Source organism: Numenius arquata, chromosome 7 (genome assembly GCF_964106895.1).
Source record: "Numenius arquata chromosome 7, bNumArq3.hap1.1, whole genome shotgun sequence".
Taxonomy (NCBI): Eukaryota; Metazoa; Chordata; class Aves; order Charadriiformes; family Scolopacidae; genus Numenius; species Numenius arquata.
In genome coordinates, this window is record NC_133582.1 from 40483309 (window position 1) to 40505303 (window position 21995).

Here is a 21995-nt window from a genome sequence, read left to right on the forward strand (position 1 = left end):
GCCTGATTTTTGGAGAATGCATATGTAGGGAATTACAGATCTTTCAGACTGGCACTTAACATTCTCAGCCAGAGAGTCAGGCTTCTGACCTGGGCAGCAAGTTTCAAATCAGGTACACAGAAGCACTAATTCTGGGCCATTAAGATGAGAACTCGAGTGTCTACAATCTGCTTTGAGATCCTGAACATAAATTTAATACTGTATTTTAGCCTTCTTGCTTATGTTTTAGCCACACTGCTTGTCTTTGTTAGCCTCTAGTCTTCTATTCTCAAGCTTATTCTGGAACACATTGGCAACCTTAAAGCACAGAGAATTTCTAGTTACAGTACGCCTGGCTGTAGAATAAGATTTCAAAAAACATGTAGTGTTTATTGTATTACTGGAAGTTAAGTAGCTGGTGCTCATGAAAATCTGACTTTCACATATCCGCACCTTTAAATTCCGGACTTCCGTTTTAAATGGAAGCTGGGAATCTCATATAATGAGATCTCATATAAAGCATCTGATGCTTTAAAAGGAGTATTTAGTATATTAAGATCTGTAGCACTGGCAAGAATTGGCACATCTTGAGTGGAGAGTTAGCTGAATTTGGACATTTACATGTTCTCAATTCTCACCTCAAGCTAAGCTCTGAGTTGTATGTCTGCCTTTAAGATACAAGATACACAAGTTAATTTTATGCTTTACACTTAAATCCACTTAGACCTTCAGCACAATCATTTTGAGCATTTCCAAGTTTGTGATTACCTAAAATGGTCTTGTGGAGATTCACAGCTCTCTAAAACAAACATAACCCTACAGCAGGCTTGTTTTTATAGACAAAGGTTTGCACTTATTAAGCTACAGATGTAGTTCTTGGTCTTTTGGGAATATGCAGACCCCTGAAAAGCCTGATTGTCTTCATAATGCAATGAAAGGCCATGAAGTCCTCTATGCTCAGGCTAGAGTTAGCCTCCAGCCCCTCTAGACTTCAGGTGTGAACAAAGCAAAAATCACATTGTGCAACTGTAGTGTTAGTGAAGCATCTTGTGCCAGCAGTGATTTGCACAGTTCTTTCTGCCTTGCTTGTTTGGTTTGGTTTGTTTTTTTTGCTTCACCCTAACCAAATACCTAAAGAAAAAAGCAAAATATAAATCCCTTTGGGAGCGTCTTAGTGATCCTGAGAGTGGCAAGCATGGTAAATGGGATGTATTTAGTTCTTGCACTCTTCTATCCTCCCTCCTTCTCTTTTAATATTTTTGTGAAGATGAATAGGCTGAGTCTATATATTGTGGTATACCCCAAAATTACATTCTAGAAGGCAATTTCAGCAGTGCCTAATGCAGACTGCGTTTTGAATGCAGTCTGTCACTGCGACCTCTCTAGCAGAAACTATAGAGATACTGTTTGAAAAACAGAATAGCCCCTGCCATTTTTGCATATTGCCCCACATAGCACAAAAACTGGAATAGTTGTTAAAACCTGTGTTTCTCTTTTTGCCTCCTTTGACTTGGTACTCCTCCTTGCTTAAGATATGCAAATTAGCAAGTGAGTTAAACTTCACTAGTAATGTTGAGTTTCTCTCTTTGCATTAGCTTGATGCACCGTGCCGTCTGCTTGAGGAATTTCTTTTAATACCTTTACGCATTTACTTCGGCTCAGGGACTCCTACAACCAGGGCTTAGTAACTTTGTTTAAATCCTGCTGTTTTCTGTTGACATTATTACAAGGCTAGGCACACGATAGCTCTCTTCTGAATGACAACCTGTAAGTAAGTTTAAGTAGCACAAGGAGATCCTGTTCCCTAAGTGAAACCTCCGAGTTCCTTGACAGTATGAATGACAGCATAAATATTCTCTCCATAAAATATTTATGCCCTCATTCTCTGGAAACATTTTATTCATCTTTGGTTTTATAAAGCTTTATTTGGGGGAAACTATGTACTACGAGCATCATCTTCATGTGTATTTGTGCCAGGGGCCTATATTCTTTGTTTCAAGAGAGCACATCTTACATTTTTCACCAGGTAAATTAGCACTTTTCGAATACCAGTATAGTGAGGTTGACACTTGTTGGAAAATCTGCCTGGCACCTCTCTTTAGCTAAATGAAGGAGATTGGGTAAGGGAGGGCTCATGGGACTTGGTTGCTGGAGAGAAATAGTCTCATGGCCTTGATGGAGCAGGAGAACAGCATTGAACATGTACAGGGCAGTGAATCCCTCCTGTGTATCACAGACACGTTAAAGCATGGCAATAGGAATGGCTGCGATGTTATAACTGCAGGGCTATAATAAGGAGAGAAAGCCTGTGTCTCCTGGTGGCTGGGCTTCCGTTATCCATTTGTGCTGGTGCACGCACCGTCCTCACAGAAGATGAGGTCGTAGTTTTTGGGATGGTTATCTTGCAACTCCCTGAACTGAAAATGTTGCGGAGGAACTCCAGGATATCTTGGTTGGTGTATTGGTCCAGGCAGGGGTTAGTATGAATCTGCCGTCCAGCTTCATATGCCTGAAGGCTTTAGAAATGACTGAGTAGAAGTTCCTAAAGGAGCCAGAACCCCACAGCTCACTTTAGCAAGAAAATGCAAGAGTGTAAGTATAGTAGCTTTACTACATCATTACTACCGTGCTAATAAAACTGAACAGTGTAATACGATGACATTTTCCTGGGTTACCACCTCAGAAGATACTTGTGTGCCCGTTGTTTCTCATTTTTGTATGCAAGATGCTCAGAATAATTCTTGTGGTTTGGTGGATCATGGCTTTTCTTATGATGTTTATTATCTGGGCAGTCTTCCAAAGTCTAGGATTGAAAACTGAATGTGGGCAGCATTGTAAAAAGTGATCTTTAAGGTTTATGAACTGCAGATAAGATTTTGGTTTAGGAAGGCTTGGTTAAGGAAGTGGCTTTTTCTTCTTCTAAAAGAGATATGAGACTTCAATCTTCACATTGGGCTAATGGTTCCAAAGTTTTAAGTTCTCAAATCAAAAAAGCAGTCAGGTATATGTTCAGTTTTAAACCAAGGATTAAGTACTTTGCTGGACAAAAATCTCATTCCAGAGATTTTTCCCATGTATTTACTATTATTTATTGGTCTTTACTGTGGAAAAATAAGTTGATCCTCAGCTTATTTTGTCAAAATCTGAGTCTTCAGTTCCAAGCAAGATAGTTGCTTTGAGACCGCAAACATTTATTTTTAACAAGTTTTCAAAAGTGGGCCGTGATGTTTGCATTCCTTCAATTCTGACACTTTCTGGGCTCAATACAGTTGCATAAATATGAATAGAGATAGTCCATTTGAGATGCCCTAGGGTATCCCACAGGGCTTTAAACTGCTAGCCCAGAGGAAGCATCTCCCAGGTCCATGTCATATCTGACAGCATTGTTTGAAAGTCCTCACATGCTTCAAGCTGTTTTAAATTGCACCTTGTCTGCCCGTGTGAAAGCAACCGAATCGAAGCCCTGTTGAGTCTATCTGGAGAAGTGCAGAACAGGTGAGATTTCAGCTGCCTTCACATGGGGAATGCAGCACCTTTGAAAATGAGATTCTCAGAGTCTCAGGTTTGATACTTGCGTGCATGCATGCCCAAGCCAGCTCTGTCCTTGTGTGTGCAATGTGAGTCTCCTTCAGTTGTCTGATCACCAAAGATTTTTTTACTTAGGAAGGAAATGTAAAAGCCATTTTACAGTTACAGAAAATCAGTGAAGATTAGTGTAAGCCGTTAGAACAAAATGGGGGGAAAATAGATCGTGACAAAAAAGTTACTATTTTCTTGTTATCCTTTTGTAAGCAGCCCAGAGACTTGACAGTGACATGAGACAGTGGAACAGGTTGTCCAGGGAAGTTGTGGATGCCCCATCACTGGAAGTGTTCAAGGCCAGGCTGGATGGGGCTTTGAGCAACCTGCTCTAGTGGAGGTGTCCCTGCCCATGGCAGGGGGGTTGGAACTCGATGATCTTTAAGGTCCCTTCCAACTCTAACCATTCTATGATTCTATGAGCTCTTTCAGATCTAGCTAGAAGAATTTCAAGCAAACGCTGCTCCTCAGCTGGATGATGCTTCTGTCACAGCACAGCCAACAGGGTAACTGTGGTTGTGTCATTACTTCAAGGCAAAAGCAGCCAGTTTAGTTTAAATAGACCTGAGTAAATTAGGGGGATTAAGGAAAGCCTACTGACTTGACATTGCATAGTGGTAGTATGAAGGGTTTTACTTGACTGTTTTGGCCCAGTGAAGTCCAGGAGAGGGACAGCAGCAAACAGTAGGAGATGATTTGGCACATGATGCCTTAACTCAGCTCAGGTGTTTCCGACGTGAGCGTCTGACTGTGGCATAAGTGAGGTACAGACCCTTTTGTAACTAGAAGTACACACAGTATCAAAATTGCCATTGTGTAGACCGAAAGAATTGAAGATACCTGGATTTTCTTTTTCTTTAAGACTCCTGCAAAAGTATTTTTCTACTGCTAGTGCCACTTTGTTCTGCGATGGTGGAAATCAGTATTTCCCATCTGTTTCATTTTATAAAAAATGATGTGTCATTTGCAGTACCTGTCTTAATGAGAACTGTTATTCTAAATCCCACAAACAAATAAATTAGGCATTTCTTTATTTTAAATATTTTAGCAATGAATATAAAATCTAAATTTTATGGTATTTTTATTTGCTAGCTTCTTTATCCTTGCTGTTCATCCTAAAGCTCTCTGTAAGTCTGAACCTATATAAGCGTTAACCTCTGTAGCTGTTAACATAACTTTTCTGCCTTTTTATTTAACTGCTTTCCCACTACCTAGGAAAAACAAAAGGCTTTTGATCTTCATTTAAAGTTGCAGTTTTTATCCACTGTACTGCAGCAGGTGAGAATGCTTTGTTCTGTCTGTGTCTTCTTACATCTCTTACATAGTAAGAGATGCTATAAAGTGATATTGAGGGTTTCCACATTTCCCAAACATAATATTCAAACTCAGACTGTTTTCCTGGAAATATCAGGCCTGAAAAATCATATCTTTTGGACAAAATCAATAATCATTGCAGAAAACTGTTTTGTAACTATTTTATAATCACATCTGGCCCTGTGTTCTGATGGGACTGATGAGCATGAAGTAGACATGTGGAGCAGACTGGCTCTCTTATTTGGCTTCGTGATGAGAATTTGATTTTATCAGTAAAGAAAAACAGGAAACAAAGATAAGTTGTATGATCTTCCTGTTCTCATGTACTCACCTATATTAATACATTTGAAAGGAAAAAAATTAAGTTTTATTTCAGCAGTAAGAATTTTAGCAGTTTCTGACCATAGTGGTCTTCAAAAACCATTCTAAGCTCCCAATTTAAAAAATAAACAAAACCCTTAATTCATTGTAGAGACTGTACACAGTGAGTAGGCACTTTCTCACATTGCTGCTAGTGTCTATTGCTTATCGTTCGTCTAGATGGAATATTCTGTGCTATACTGCACATCATTCGTCTGTCGACCATCATTCGTCTAGATGGAATATTCTGTGCTATTTGAGTCTCAGCTGATGAGGATCAGATTTGAAACAGATTTTCATTTTATTCTCTGAGCAAATATATATTTATCTTGTATTTTAAAATAAAATGCTATTTTTAGTATGTCATATATAGTGGCAAGCAAATTAATTCTGTAGCATTCTTGCAGTCATAAAATAGGAATCACTTTTTTGTGTCAAAAGTTGATGCTTAATTCAGCAAAATACTCCTCTCAGCTTTTTCTTTTTTCCTTACTCTGAGTTAAATTTTGTGCTATGAATTTTAATCAGCTTTTAATCATCTTGGTTTTCTTTAGTGAAAATGTCAAGGATGATTTTAAAGAAAAAGTATTTCTCCATTTGTGCAGTGTCATCAGCCTGTGTCCATTTTAGATACCTTTACAGAATCCTGTGCAGATTTTAAGGTTTAAATATTTCCATTTGCAACTTGAACCATAATATTTCACCTTTTGGCAAATAACTTCCTTTCTCATTATTGTAGGCAACTTGTCTCTAGAAATGAGGCATTACAAATTATTAGCAATAACATCTGTAACTACATTAGGGCAGTGGATTGAATTAATTAGTAAAAATCTAATATTCAGAATTACCTAGCACAACCAAAAAGAGAGACTGTATTTCTCTGCGTCATACTTTAGAGAATGTCAGGAGAATAATAGCTCACTCTGTAAGGTAATTTAGCTTTCTTTTTCTAAATGAGTGCCCATAAATGAACACAGTGGTATTAAAGTCAAGGCAGGAAGTTTTAAACTTGCACAGAAAAGTAATTCCATAATACCATAGTTTACCATTGTCTTCCCTCAAATATCAAGACAAATTTTGGCTTTCTTTCCTAGTTTTGGTGGTAATGAGTAGTTAGGGCTCACTTTTAGGATAAAAGATCTTTTGAAGGTTGAGGTTGATGACTGCCATTGATAGTTGGGCATTGATGGCTTTGTTCCTCCCACGCTATGACCTGACCAGTGTCCCAAGTGTTGCTTGCCTGTGAAGGAGATGAACTTTTGGTGGACCTTTCAGGGCCTTCTCAAAGCTGTACAATGAACTCCCACAGTGTGGGGAGATGAGGCAGGTTTGGGTTTCGGACTTGTTTTTGTCAAGTTTGGATTCAGTCAGGTTACTCTGAAAAGATGAATCAACCAGTGGCAAAGCAGAACTTGTCTTCTGCCTAACCCCCCTCAACTCCCTGCAAAAAAAATGAGGGTATTGGCTGAGAAACAGACATGCAACTGGAACCGTGATAGAATGGCTTGAGACCAGAGCTAAAAATGATTGCACTAAGAGTCATCGCAGATGTGGTCAATACTGCCAGGGCTGCAAGTTTCCCTTTTTCTATTTCTTGATGTAACTGTTGATGTCAGCTGTTCTCTGTTGAATTGCAAGTCTCCCGTGGCAGTTTAACAGAGCCTAATGATGTCATAGCATCATTGTCATTTTGTCAATGCCATTGTCATTTTGCAAAAAAGAGAAACTGCTAATGGGGAATACGTTGTGGAGAGAAAAATCCTTTCCGTCTGTCCAACCACCCATAGAAATGACAGTAAAGAAGTTTCATAAGATGCTGTTTGTTATATTCAATACACACAGGCACACGTACATGCTCCCACGCACAAAGGTTTTTAGCATTTCATTAGTTTTGAAAACTCTTCCACAAAGAACTTGGGAAATTGAGCATCTTCTTTTGACTGTGTCTTTAACATGTTTGTGAGCGTGGACATTAATTATCATAAAAAGGGTAAATGCATGGGTTTTTTCATTCCATTAGCCTCTTAATTTCAAACCCGGTAAAAAATGAGATTCTCATAACCAGTAAAAAAAGTCGAATTTGGATCAGCTGTTTTGATTTCATTTGGGAGGGGTGGTGTTAATCCAGAAGCAGGGAAGCACAGTTGAAATCAGAATGCATCCCAGTGTTTGGAGAAGAGTGGTTGCACTTAGCTTTTCTGTGCTAGATATTTGTATCAGAGATTGCTTTCTGCCTCTGTCACATCAATATTAGTTCTTTGACTTGCTTGACAAGACAGATGGGAGAGACTTCATCATGGCATGATAGCTGTCTCTTTGAATCCCTTACAGGTGTTCATAATGACCTTTCCTGCAAGGGCAAGATAAATTAGACAACCAAGAGGTCTTTATAACAATTTGAAATGTCCACCTACCAGGATGATCTTGGTGTGCGTGTGTCTGAATTTTAGGTGATTTTTATAGAACCTCATAACTCCTGACTTTGACGTGAGTGGTTGGGGAGGGCACAGAGTTGTGAAGCACTAAAACTCCAGGACACTTTTTCTTCTTTTTTTTTTTTATTTTTATTTTCTTTTTTTTTCTCATGCCTTTTTCTTTTTCCTTACACACATTAAGTAATTGTATCTAGAGTAACCCACTAGGTTTGCAAATTGTCCATTTTGGAACATGAGCTGTTTTAACACTTCTTGACAGTAGCTCAAAAAAGAGGTAATAACGTATGCAAAGCCATTAATTGAGTATCCAGTTTTTCCAATTTGAGAACCCGTGAGCTACCCACATTTTGATTTTATGTCTCCCTTGGGCAGACATTAATCTCTTCTTACTTCTCTGTAAAGTGCAGCCCAGGGCAAAGCTGAGTTCTAAATACCCTTTAGCAGAAAACTTTCACAAAGTTTAGATTTAAATACATTGAAATATTGCTTGTGTTCCACAATTTTGGGAGATCTACTCTTCAGATACACTCTAAGGAAAATCACTTTGCTTGCCATGCATTTCTTTATGGCGTTTCAACTCTAGTGCTGTATCCTTGTTATACTATAAAAGCAGATGTTTTACAAGCTTAAAGAAAAGCTTTAAAGTTGTGACTCCTGTGTCTAGATACTTGCAGGCTAGGATTGAGATATGTTCATTGATGCAAACATTTTATGAACATTCATTTAGCTGCCTTGTGCAATATTTAATGTGAAGCAGATCTTGGGTTTTAAAAGTCAAATAGCATCTGCCACTAAAAACTTACCTCAAAATTCTAGGAAAGCTAAAAACCACATTTCTTTCTCATTGAATTTTCTTCCCCTATCCATTACCTATTGAGAAGGTAGGGTATTTTACTCAAAATCTTGATTTCATAAACCTTCCTATCACAGAACACTTTTCCAGGAAAACAAAAACCAAAAAACTTGTTTTGCAGTAATCGTTCTGTAATAAATGCCATTATGGATTCTCATATTCTGCTATAAGTTTTCTAATTCAATTTAATCTTTTTTTGGAAATCCATCATTAGCTATGAAGGATAATAAAAAATTTAAGAAATAATGAACACAGAAGTGAGGCTACAGTTCTTGAAATGGAGAACATACATCAGTGAAGATGAAGAAGACAGTGTAGTGTCTGGCCTTTATCCTTTTTTGTTCACTACTCGTAGAATAGAATAAGAATTGGGTACTTGTAAAAGCAAATAATAAAACAAAGTAACATCGATTTCCTCTTCTGTCTTATAAAATTATTGATCTGTTTTTAACCTAATTGGCACTTGTGAAAATAAATGGAAAAAACAGTAGGCTATTTATGGGGTTCAAGTATTTGTTCTCAGTAAGAGAGTCCTAGGCCTGCTTGTTCGGGGCTCTGTTGGTTGGCCTAACAAGCTAAAGATCTATCTGCTGTAACATACTGTATTTGCTTTGTTCTCCTTTTCTTTAATCTCATGGATCTAATTACTTTTCATAATTCAGAGAAGTAACAGTGATAAAGATGCCTTAATGTACTGATGCAGAACAATTGAACACGCACTGCTAAAAAAGTGGTTTTTCAGTAAAAGTCTTGTCTAACATAAAAATGAACAGCTAATTACAGGAAAGAAGTAATAAAAGAGGATTTCCAGTTAAACCCACCAGAGTTTGTGTGAAGCAAAGGAACGTTATTTCTCCTATATCCTGCCTAGGAGGCCCGCTGACGTGTTGTTTAATACAGTATTTATGTAACACAGGCATTTTTAATCAGTTATAGTTTTCTGTGTGGTAGAATTTACTATATAGAATCCAAAGACTGACGTTTTCCTCAGTTTTGATCCTCAGATACTTTGTTTGTGGAAAAATTTACAGATGGGTTGGGCCCCTAATTCACATGCATATGTATTTGCAGGTTTGAGGAATGAATTAAATACACATTTAAACTTCCCATGCTTTCTTTTAGGCAAAGAAACACTAAAGGTATTGCATATCAATTCAGTGGCAGTGTTTGTGTTGGGTTTGACAAGCTTTGACTCAATCTCCAAGCTGTAGTGTTTGGATGTTGAGCTTGATGCTTGAGGGTACATCAGGTGAAATTTTATTGCCGTCAGAGAAGTTGTCCTGAAGCCTAAAGCTCTGTGAGAATCATCAGAATCAGGATAGTTAATGACAAATTGCAAATCAGGAACACTGATAAAAAAGCTTACAGTTATTAAAAAAAAAAAAAAAAAAGGATAAAATTGCATGCTTTTCCTTGGTATTTGATATAATTTATTCCATAAATTTTAAAAAAAGGTAAATTGAAATTTTCAAAATCAGGATACGAGTGTTTACACTTTGGGTTTTGGGCTATCATATAATTCATAGCAAACATCTTTGTAAACTGCCATCCCAGTAGGGCTGCTGAAGATTCCTTTCCTGTGTTTGCAGCTGCAATGCAGTAACTGCTGTGGGTATGGAGACAGATGATTCCGCATCTGTTTGCCAGTACCCAAAAAGGAAGATCGTGTTTTAAAACACTATTGTGTTTAAAGCACTATTGCAATAACAGCTTTATCTAGCTCACTTGAATTTTAAAGCTAGATATTTGTATGCTCCTTAGGGATGAGATTTGGACCATCCCTTCGGTAGAAATTTTCTTGTGGAAGAATTTCGCGTGTATGTTATTTTGCTTACTGTACCAGCGTGCATGTGTGAAAAAGAGAGGGAGAAAAAAGAAGTAGATTCCAATTCCATCACGCAGTTCTTGTGCCTGCTCACAGGAGTTAGCCAGGTGTATTGTTTTGTCATGGCTAAGGCTACAGTTTTTAGCAAGAGGATTTTACATATTACCCCTCTGTGCTAATTTAATGCTGTTGTTTTCTCTGTCTACTCTTGTAACAAAACAGAAGTACTCTGCTGTCTCTCTCTGCAACATATCTACAGAGGTCCTGAAAGTCATCAATGCCACTGAAGAACTGATAGCAGAATCCACCAGTCCCTGCGATTTCCCAGCTGACGCTCAGGACAGAGGAAGAGGGACGTTCCCACTGGGGACGGACCCCATCAGACTCGATGAGCAGCTCACCACGCTGGAAGAAAACGTAAGAACATGACTCAGTGTGCAGAAGTGTCACGTGTGTGAGTTCCACACCTGTGTGTGTGCGCCAACTGGAAAGGGAAAGTGCATAGGCAGCACAAGTAGATGTTCAGAATTAATTTTAGATTATTAAACAAATACACAAACAGAACAAAAAAATCCTATTTCCACCACTCAGTTGTGGTGGTATGTTGTAGTTTTTTTAATGTGTGCTTTAAAAATCTGGGTGAGGGGGAGAGTTGAGTATGTTGGGTTTTACAACTAATTTTAGAATCCCTACCTCAAAAGTTAACTTAAGCCTTCCAAACCTCTGTGGCTGCACGGCTTGCTGAAACCACACGTCTCCAAGTCCCAGCACAGCCTCCTTATTGTAAGGACAGGTAGGGAAAGCATGTCCCCAGTCACACAGAGAAAAAGCGGAGGAGCTCTTCCTCCACCTGCGCTTCCCCAGCATACTGCGCTGAGCACCCAGAGAGCCAGAGCTCCCTTGCTGTACTGTTAAACAGAGCAGGCTGGAGAAGCTGAATTCAACAAACATTTCTGTTTGGCCACATCCAAATCAACCATCCTTTCTCACGAGTACCTGTCATCTGCAAGGAAAAGTGTAACGCTGAATCATAGAGCGAAGTCACTACTGGTTGGAAATTTTTATGTGTCCACTTAATGGAGTTGGTACACTTGTAACTTTCGATTTCCTCTTCTTCCCACATTTAACTGATTACATTTCAGTGATTTTTCCCTTCATTAGGAGCTTTTAAAGATCTGGTAGGAATCTGGGCTGTTCCATTATAACATCCTGATCAATTCAAGAAAATAGATCCTGCTTTTCTTCAGCCCCCAGAAGACTTTCAAAGGCAGAATCTTTTCTTGGAGGATAAAATCAGTTTCCTTCACAGAAACATAGCTCCACAACAGCCCCAGGCTAGGAATTGAGGGAGAGGTAATTCATGGCAATGCCAGCCACTCCTGCCACTGGACCTGTCCTACTCCAGAGCTCTCCCACCAGTCCCACAACTCCCCAGTCCCTCTCATCACACCTTCTCTGAGCTCAAATCTCCCAGCCCTGCTTCAGTTTGGAGGTTCCCAAACTAGATACTACCCCTCCTAACCTCATCTGCTCCAAAACCTTTTCTATCTCAGACCTTTCCCCCTGCCCACACCAACAGGATGCCCTCCAACCCACACCAGAGTACCTTGACTCCTCTCCAACCAGTTTCCAATCATAACCTGACCTCCAAACTTCTCCTTCCCACCTCTGCTCAGCCTTCCCAGGCATCCCGCTGTGCCAGCTGACGTGCTCCTGCTCCTTCTCACTCCCACACACTGTCCTGGTTGCTGGCATCTCCTGCCCTCCATCATGGGGCACCACAGCCACCTGCGCCTGCCTTGCCACAGAGCTCTCCACACAGCAGCCATGCTCCCAGCTCCTCTCTGGGAGAGGAACTCAAAACAAAAAAGCAAAATGGGCTTGGGAGTCCTCCCCAGGATGGGAGGATGTGTCCAGGAGACGCTGGACGCGTGGCAGCTCATATGTGGCCCTCTGCAGAATGGTAAAGGCTTTCCACAGCAGTAGCTGCTCTAGTGCCCAGGGAAGGGCATAAATTGAGCTTGTGGTGAGCAAAGTGCCTTCGTCTTGCCACCTGCTGTGATACCCATTTCGTTCTTACACAACTGACTCATCCCCACAATGACTTCTACTTGAGTTTGATTAATTTTTTTCAGAATAATAGAAGTAGGTAGATGAAGACTTTCTTCCCTGTGAATGCTGAATCACTCTAGCTCCACGCACCACAGAATGCATTTGTCAAGGGAGTGAACACAGAATCAAAATCCAAGTCCAGGCTGGAAAATGTCTTCAGAAAAACTAAGAAATTCCTCAGGAGGACAGAGAGCAATTTGGGGACAGTTCTTCCCACATTTTTTTTCTTTCTGTGGAGAACTGTGTTGTAAACTGTGTGGGGTTTTTTTTCCCCTATTACACTACGACAATCTCTCCCATCCTTGTGGAGCTTTGGCATCTGTGGTGTCATGGCCCCTAGTCATTCGTTTGGGCCAAGCATTTCTCACTGAGTGGAGACCGGGCACTGAGGCAGAGCATTTCTTGCTGGGGCATTGCCCTCCTTGCAGCATACCCCTGGTCTAGCTTTGCTCAATTCCCTGCACAACTTACAAGGTATCCAGCTCAGCCTTGCTGTGCCCCCATGCTACATCTTTCTCTGCCCCACACAGGATTTGAAGTAGATGGCAAAACTTCATGGTATCAAGATTTCACCACCATACTCCATAAGAAAAGTTAAAGAGCCTTTAGAAATCCAGGAATCCACAACTTTTCCCTGTGCAGCTGTGGGCATATCTGTATGCGGCACATCCTCTCTTTGCACCAAATTTTGGAAGAGGATTTGGATGTATATAGAGACACTTCTCTGTAACATTTCGAGGACTGTGCATGCATCAGTGGGGGGAATGTAGGGACACCTGTACCAGCACAAGGTCGGCGGGGGTTTTAGTGGAAGCTGGGCATAACTAAATGGTAGTAAAATAAGTCTCCACAATCTGAATGTGAATGTATGCATAAAGGCATAATTTAGTGGAGACCTGCAAGTACCCCATTGCTGTTTGGAAGCACAATTGTTCAGGTAAAGAGAATATTCTTTAGAAAAATCTTTTATTTAGATCTAGCTGGAAAATGTTCAATAAAATTAAAATTTAAAAAATGTAGGGGCTGATTGAGTTACAAAAACATTGATGATCGTCTCTTCCTACATTTTTCTATCAGTCCTATTTTCTTTAGATTATTTTTTCCCCTCATACAACTCATTGTGCAGAGAATTTTGGCACAGTATTTAAATGCACCTTTTCTTTACCTTTCTAAAGATGTTTCTGTTCATAATGTTCCTTTTTCTTCTTTCTCTGAGCTTTTAGACATGATAGGGAAATCTAAAAAAATCACCTTTAAATCTGAAGTGGCTGTGGTGTGTCGCACCACAAAGATGTATCATTTAAATGAATGGAAAGAATAATTAAAACCCACAAAAGCAGAAGCGTTTCTATTTAAGTCAGCATGTTAACTTTATGGCCCACCTGTGTCTTCAGCAGAGATGTTAAATCAGATCACTTATTTGTTCGAAGTATATTTTTCAAAGATTTCATGCCTGCAGTTAGACTGTGGTCTTACAAGATGCAGTTCATGCAAGATGTAGTGAATTTGTTTCTTAGCAAAGTGATGTACATGAAAAAATGTGTCAACATTTATGCTTTGAAACAACTGATACAAAAGAGAAAAAAAATCTATTGCTAGCAATTAAGAAACAATAATAAAATAAAAAATAATGAAAATTAAACACTTACTTAAATCTTAATCTAGTCATTCTCCACCACTTTTGATCCATAAAGTCACAGCATGGCCAGAAATTGTTTGAATACTTGTTATGTCAAAGGACTGCATAACCGAGGAATTGTAGGCAGATACAGTGACTTGAGGGGAAAACAGGTATTAAGTGAAGGCACCTGCTCCTGGTTCAGATCCTGTTTGCTTGCCCCTTTAACCATGAAGTCAGCCACAGAATATGTTTAATTCATGCTAGTTTTGTAGCACCACAGTCTTTACTGCTATTAGAGCGAGTGAGGCTGCCAGTGGGGAAAATCAGAATATATCTTTCATTTCCATTGTGCTGATACCAGCCTCATGGAAATAGTCTCGACTTTCTAGTAAGTAGGCAGAAGGTGCAGGGGTTTTTGCATGAGTTTGCACAATTTTAAGCACAGAGGTCAAAATCAAATGCTTGAAAATTGCACTTTTCTATAAACCAGAGACCTCCATCGAGCCACGTACCTTAGATTTCTTTGTGAAATAAAAGAAACATATAAAACACTATCATGAATTATTGCTCTGAGGAGCTGAATGGGAAATGAAACCTTTACCTGCAGTTAACAGAGGTATTGTAGGTGGGTTAAAATATTAAAAGTTGCTTGTTTTTATGGAAAATTTCTAAATGATAAAGTCTGTTCTTCTCTTTTATGTGGCTCAGATAAGTCTATTGACCCTCCACAGGTTTGCTCCAAAGGGCCAGGAGACAGGAAGGTTTTGGCTGCTGTATATTTGGGTGAGAGCAGGATGGGATGGAAAACTGTGTTGTACATGTAAGCACAGTTACTGTATCAGAAGTTAATAACCCTATGCTGCTGAGCAGCTTTTCTTACACAGTTTTGATTGCCAGAAGGCATTTGGCATGTTTTAATAAACACAGCTTTATATGAGGCGTTGACTTCCCCTTGTAGACTTCACAGAATCACAGAATGATATGGGGTTGGAAGGGACCTCTGGAGATCATCTAGTCCAACCCCCCTGCCAAAGCAGGTCCACCCAGAGCAGGTTGCACAGGAACGTGTCCAGGCAGGTTTTGAATGTCTCCAGAGAAGGAGACTCCACCACCTCTCTGGGCAGCCTGTTCCAGGGCTCTGTCACCCTCACAGGAAAGTTCCTCCTCATGAACTTCATGACTTCAGGGGTTTTGTTATGCAATTAAAAAAGCGTACTTTTCAGCTTCCCTTTTTTTGCTGGTGAATCTGGAACAAATCTGTTCTGGAATACCATTGTAGCACCTATGAAATGCAGAGTACAGCTCCCTCACGCCTCCCTTCTCTTTGTGGACGTGTATTTTCAGATTATTCCCCCATGACTTTCCTCTGCCAGGTAAGTCTCCCTGTGGTGGGTTAGCAAGGAGGGAGGCTCAAGGGCATCATGGAAGATGCAGTCTGCTCAAACCTCCGTGCCCGCACAAGGAGAACTCATTGACCCCTCTCCTTGCCTTGGCCCTGCAGGTGTACCTGACAGCCGGCACGGTGTACGGGCTGGAGGGGCAGCTGACCAGCCTGGAGGACGCCGCGCGCAAGATCAACAGCGTTACAGCAGAATCTGAGCTGGCTGATCTGGAAGATCAGGTGGCCACCGCAGCCGCCCAGGTTCATCACGCAGAGCTTCAGGTGAGGACAGCAGCTCCTCCCTGCCCGCGAGTTTTCACAGGGCCTTGCCCAGTGCTTACGTTTTGTCTGCACACACTTGCTTTCAATATCCTTTCGTACCGCAGTGAACTCATGACCCAAGGATGCTGACTGCATCACAGGAGCTGAGCAAAGCTTAACTGAGATGCCTGACTCAGCCCAGCCAGATGTGCTCTAGTTGTTTGTTTCTTCCCCCAGCTTGTTTTCGGAGGTGGGAGTGCAGCAGCCTCTTACTACAATATTAATCCTGAACCTGCTCCTCCTCCCAGGAAACTCACATGGTGTGATCCGTGTCACACGCGTGGCTGTGGTCAGACTGCAAATGCAGGCTCAGGCATTTATCTAATCAGCAGATTGTAAAGTACTTTATAAAAGAAGCCAGTGTCGGTACCGTTCTACTGAAAAAGGCCAAGGGCAGCCAGCCACTGAGCCAAGCACAGAGAAAAGAATTTATTTATATTTATTTTTTATATACTTTAATATATTCAAGTATATATTTTTATATTATTTATTTTTTATATATTTATTCTATTTTTATATATTATATTCTTATGTTTTAATATATAATCATACTATAATTTGTATATTAGTATACTATATTATTATGTTTATATTATTATATTTTCCTAATGTATATATTTTGTATTTATTATAAAAATGTATTTTTATATATTTCAATTTTTATATAATATAAATATATTTATATTAAAATAGAACAAAAACGCTTGCAGTTGCAAGCCTGCCTTGGGATGTAGCCGCCAAGCAGCACACATCCCAGCCAAAAGGCAATTGCCCTGTGGGCTGTGACCTAGTGTCTCTCTGGCAGGCTCCAGAAAGTCTGGGGCTCAGAAGAGGACGCCGCGATCTCGTGCTAAAAGCTGAATGAGGTAGCACTGACAGAGCTCAAGGGGATAGCGCTAGCAATGAATTCTCTACCAGTCTGTGCCAAGCAAGGCACCCTGACCTGCCTGTGCCAGGCTTTAATGGGAGGTACTTGGCTATTTCACTCAGCAGTAGCACGCTCAATTTAGGACTGAACAAAGATCTGAGAGTCTGACATCTCACCGATGTCAGAAGGGCACTGCTGCACTAGATGGCGAACTGTCAGTGATGTTTTGTTGGCTTCAGTCATTATTTTACGGTAACTGTGTTAATGGGGGTGAGAGATGAGGAGGAGAGAGGCCTAAGCTATGCAAGGAGGATGACAGAGGCCAGCTGAAGGTCTTCTGCAGAATCAACAGCTTCAGGAGCCATTGTGACTCAGGAGTCGGGTTATATGTCTGACTTCTCTGATGCTTCTTTCCCTTTTGGTATCATTTGTTTCCACAAGTCTCAGCATCAGCCTACTTTCCCCCCAGATGTTTCCTTTCTTGGACTTTTGTTTTTCCTAGGAATTTGTTTTCCATTGAGTGTTTTTAAATAATGTGTACCTGCATTTATGCATGTTTGTGTTTAACACGTAAATTATAAATATTTAAGATCAAATGTTTAGATTTTGTGATGGAGGGTGTACTTGGTGCGTGCATGAAATTAATTTTGAATTAGGAAATGTGTCCCACAAAGTCATTCTTTGAATGTAACCTTTGAAAAAACACAGCTTGAATGAATTTGGGATTATGCAGCTAAATGTAACTGGGAAAGGGCAGATGTGGGTTTTCTCTTCTTTCTTTTTTTGCTCAAAAGGGGTAAAATGCTTCTGCCTTGCAGTCACACAGTAGGTTGGATGGTTCTTTTGCTCCATCTTTACTAACAAATTAAGCCTCTTCTAACATCAGGCCTAAAGAATACAGGAAAGTGTGAATTGCTGAAGAAGTTAGCCATCTGTTTATATTTTTTGATTAAAGAGAATTTGGCTGGGGGAGGGATATATTTTAGGAGTGGCATCCACAGTAATTTTAAAACTTCTTTTTCCCCCTCCCCATCTGTCTGTCTCTCTCTTTTATTTTCTTTGAAGATTTCAGATATTGAGAGCAGAATATCAGCTCTCACTGTTGCAGGCTTGAACGTGGCTCCATGTGTTCGCCTGACAAGGAAACGGGATCAAAAGCAAACAAACCAGGTGCCAGAACATTATGTAGTATTCAAAAATACATTGGGGAAATCTTGCCTCTTTTCCTGTAATGGGGTTGAGTAATAGATACGTCTCGTTTACAGATGCATACAATAGACACATCAAGACAGCAGAGGAGAAAACTTCCAGCTCCACCAATAAAAGGTGTGCTTAAGTTGTTACGTACCTTCTATATAGAGTCTGTCTTTGTAAAGCTCAATATAATGTACAGTTCAGCAAAGCAGTGGAAAGATTAAGTTGTAAAATGAACAGAGAAGGCCTAAATATGTCCACCTTCCTCATTTCCCATTGTACTTTCATTAAATAAAATACCCTTTTGTCACATTAAAAAGCATCGCTGCTTTCCGTGGAAGTTGTGGCAGCGGCAAATGAATAGGAACAGGAGCAGAAGTGCTGATTTCAGTCCATATGATGTGGCTCAGAGATGTTCCTGGTATGTTACGCTGTGGTTGTGAATTGGCTTTATAAAATAAAACCCTTTTTTCTTTCATGTTTTCTCTTTTTTTGAACCCCACAGTACATTATCTCTGACAAGTCCAGGGCCTGTTTCACTTTGCCTAACTCTTGTTTTACTCTTGTGTAATTCGACTGATTGATGTGGGCTCAAACTTTAATAAATTTAGAGTATCACGGCCTGCTGTTTTTCATTTAAATTAAATCCAGCTTTCCTCATACGTCTTACGGGAAGTTTTATCTCTAGAAGCTGTGACTCTCCAGGAGTATTGTTACATCTGCTCCAATCTGTTATGTGAGAAATCTTTTTGTATTTTTCCCAGGTGAAAAAATAGATGATTCTCCAGTTACCACTGTCAGAACGTTTAACAGAAACTTCATGCTTCAAGGATCTCTAACACAAAGAACTAAAGAAAGGAAAAGCACTGCCAAGGACTTAATGGTAAATTCATAACAGATGTTTTTAAAACTGTTGTTAAAACCAGTAAATAGAGAGATAGCGGTATCTGTGTAGGCAGCTATATTTCAGCATCTTCACAAAACTTCTCTTAATAGTTTGAGGAAAAAGAATAGAGATTGCTGAAGCAGCTCTGAGCAAATACGACGAGCGTCCTTGGAAGCTGTGTGACTCCATGCCGCAGTATGGCAGCTGCGCGCTCCTGAATGCATTCTGGCTGCCAGGTCTCCAGGAATGTGCTACCTTTATTTGAAATGGAAATAAATTAGTGGTCCCCTGCAATTCAGGCTTCTGAACCAGACCCCCACGGAGATGGCTGCACGCTGTAACTCAGCACGTGAGAGTCACCTTCAATCTTACTAATTTTTGAGAACTGTTCAAAGGCTGCCTGAGTGGAATTCAAGGGGTAGATAGGCCACGCGTTGGCTCTGCAGGGTTTGAACAAACAGGCTTCACCTGTCAGCTCTCAATCCTTTCTTCTAGAGCAGCCATAGAGGGATAAGGAACAAAGCCAACTGTCCCGAAGCAGTCTGCCACTAGATACGTGGGGAGGTGGGAAGGGGAAGTACCTCCTCCCTCGAAGCTTCAGCGAGCTTGTTTTGTGTTTCGCTCGTTTATTTTTCTTTCCTGTCCCTCTCTGTTTTAGGAACCTGCTATAGGATCTGCTGTGATGTACTAAACTTACACTTCCCTACTGCCAATAACACACTGCCTAAGGCTGTACACTAGAGTGCCTTTACTTAACAGCCATTGTGTATGTCCAGCTGAAAATGGACCCTCAAGAACCCACAATGCCTCAGTTATAGGGCTTCGTTTGGATACCTCACTGAGAAAGCTGTCCAAGTCTTCAGCATTGTGGTCTGCTAAAGGAAACTCTGCCTTAAAGTTCTCACAAGACTCTAGAAAGGATGCTGAGTTTCAAAAGCAAGGCTCCACATTTTAAGATGCACTTTTTCTCCCCATTGATTGTACTAAAGTATGTCGTCTTTAAACTGCAGTATGTTTTTGTAGACTCAGTCCATCATAATTACAGGCCAATATTTCGTACAAACAGAATGAACACAGCAGACCTGTGATCCATATCTGCTGGCCTCTTACTGTTCATGTAAGGCATCCATCTAGTCGAGCAATAAGAACAACTCTGTGCAGTGTGCTGCTTTTCAGCTGCGTGGTGGGAGCGCTGCTCTCAGTGGGTCAGTGGGAGTTTTGAAAGGGTTTGTAGGAGGAGATGCGTTGTGCAAAGACTTCTCTGTTCGCTGAGGGTAGGTTTGGCAGAGTTAATGTTCTAGCTCCAGAGCTAGGTGTTTTGCTTTTGGTGGCAGGGGGGAACACAGATGTCACATTGAACCGTGAATTGGTGGCAGCACACGTGGACCAGATGTCTGCTGAGTTACAATCCTGGCATCTGGAAATATCTAAACACCACTGTGAAACCCACACCTCTGTATGTCTTGTTCTTCTTGGTAGCATTGTCAGCTTGGTGGTGTCCAACCACGTTCTAGTGCAGAATAAATTCTGACCAAATCTTTAAGATTGGAAAAAGAAAGTAAAAGCATTGTGGATGAGATCTCCGCTGGCAGCTGCAACCTGTAAGAGATTCCCTTCTGCAGTTTCCTGGCTTTTCTGAGGAGGGGGCAAATGTAGCCCAGATGTCTCTTCCTGTACTAGTCTGTAGCCAGCATAGTAGCTGGGGCCTGTCACTGGTGCCATGTGCATCCCAGTACCATTGGACCACTCTAAATTGGATCGGGCATAGTAAAATTTCTTCTTTCATTTCTTGAGACCGTTGGAAGGTGAGCCAATGTAGAAGGCTCTTGAGCAGATGCCCAGGAGGGAAGATGCTGCTTACAGGGTGTTCCTCTCACCCTTTTTGGGGAGGACATGGCCAGTTTGTGGTACTTTTTGCTCTGAAGAATACAAAGGAGGTCATTAGAGGAGGTGATAAGCCAGTGAATCGCGTATCTTCCACACAAAGTGCAGAGCAGGTACCCAAATGCATACTGAGTTGAGGGGAAAGATGCTATGGGCTGGCAAGTGTCCCCCCAGGACTAAGGAGTGGTGAGGTCTCCTGGGACAGTGGGTACCAGAGGAGGAGGAAAGCTGCTCCTTGCCCCACACTCCCATCCAGCACCCACTAGCAGAGTGCCACACGTTACCCGTCGTGCAGCAGGAAAGCAGTCCCCTGGGACACCAGGCCATGAAATGTCTACGGTTGGGCAAATATGAGCAAAACTGGGCAAACTTCCTGGCTAGGCTGGATTTATTGGGGGAAGGTGGGGAAGATGAGGAATGGTTGGATGGGACAGTTGGAAGAACAGCGCTAGTTGCAAATCTGCCACCCACGTTTGACATCCAGCTTGTCAGTACTCTGGTGTCCAGCTGCATGTAAGGAACCCTCAGAATAAATACTACCCTCTTCCCACCTAGAGTGCATAAGCATTGTTCTATCCCTTCAAGGAATTTCCACCTGCCCAAGGTCTGACACGATGTGTTCATTCTGGGAGAAATTATGCCTTCTTGTACTCTCACACGAGTTCTCTGGAATTGGTTTGCACAGATGTGAGAGCAGAATTTGGCCCACTCTGTTTAATATATAAATATATATATAAAAAAAATAGATTTTATTTATATATGCAATCTGGTAAAGGAGATTTAAACAGAGTAGGATGCCTAGTAACATTTTTTTTTGTTATCCAGTCTCCTCCTCCTTCCTTGACTGTTCTCGTGTACGTATACAATACATTCCCAGGTTCTGGTTTATGCAGGTATGCGTGTTATGAAATGTCATTAATGGTGGTTGGTCTACATATTCGTCTAATAAATAATAACTAATCTTGTGTATGTAATATCAATACAGAAATGACTAATTTTAATAGAATAACTCTTTGGCTTTTGTTCTGTTAGCGTGATTTAAACAAGCCAACAAAGTTTGGAATAGGTTGTTTTCCTTAAGAGGCATGAAAAGCAATTATTATTGTGTTATAATGTTAAAATATTCAGTCTTCTTTGACAGAAAAATGTGTACCGTGTAGGCATTAAAAAAAAAAAAAAAGAAAAAAAAAAATCCCACCTGCTATAAGGCATTTGAATTTTTACAAATGTTTATTGTGCCAAATATGTGCAAAGATATAATTTACTGTTTTAAAAAAAATCATAAAAGCATATGTTATAGCACACAAAGAATTATTTTGTCATCAAGTGATTTCAATCTTTAGTGTTAATATTTATATTTAGATTAATTTTTATAAATGAAAA

General features: G+C 40.5%; 1 protein-coding gene across 2 annotated transcripts in view; it reads left to right on the plus strand.

Moving 5' to 3' along the window:
• Positions 1-19419, plus strand: part of MYRIP (myosin VIIA and Rab interacting protein) — a 210886-nt gene extending 191467 nt beyond the window's left edge. Inside the window, exons 11-17 of one of the 2 annotated variants that reach the window (XM_074150377.1) lie at positions 4774-4836; positions 10568-10762; positions 15580-15741; positions 17714-17818; positions 17914-17974; positions 18607-18725; positions 19387-19419. In XM_074150377.1, the coding sequence (XP_074006478.1) occupies positions 4774-4836; positions 10568-10762; positions 15580-15741; positions 17714-17818; positions 17914-17974; positions 18607-18725; positions 19387-19419 (738 nt within the window). The remainder of the gene's footprint in view (positions 1-4773; positions 4837-10567; positions 10763-15579; positions 15742-17713; positions 17819-17913; positions 17975-18606; positions 18726-19386) is intronic. The other variant, XM_074150378.1, reaches the window with a different exon arrangement.
• Positions 19420-21995: the final 2576 nt, after the last annotated feature.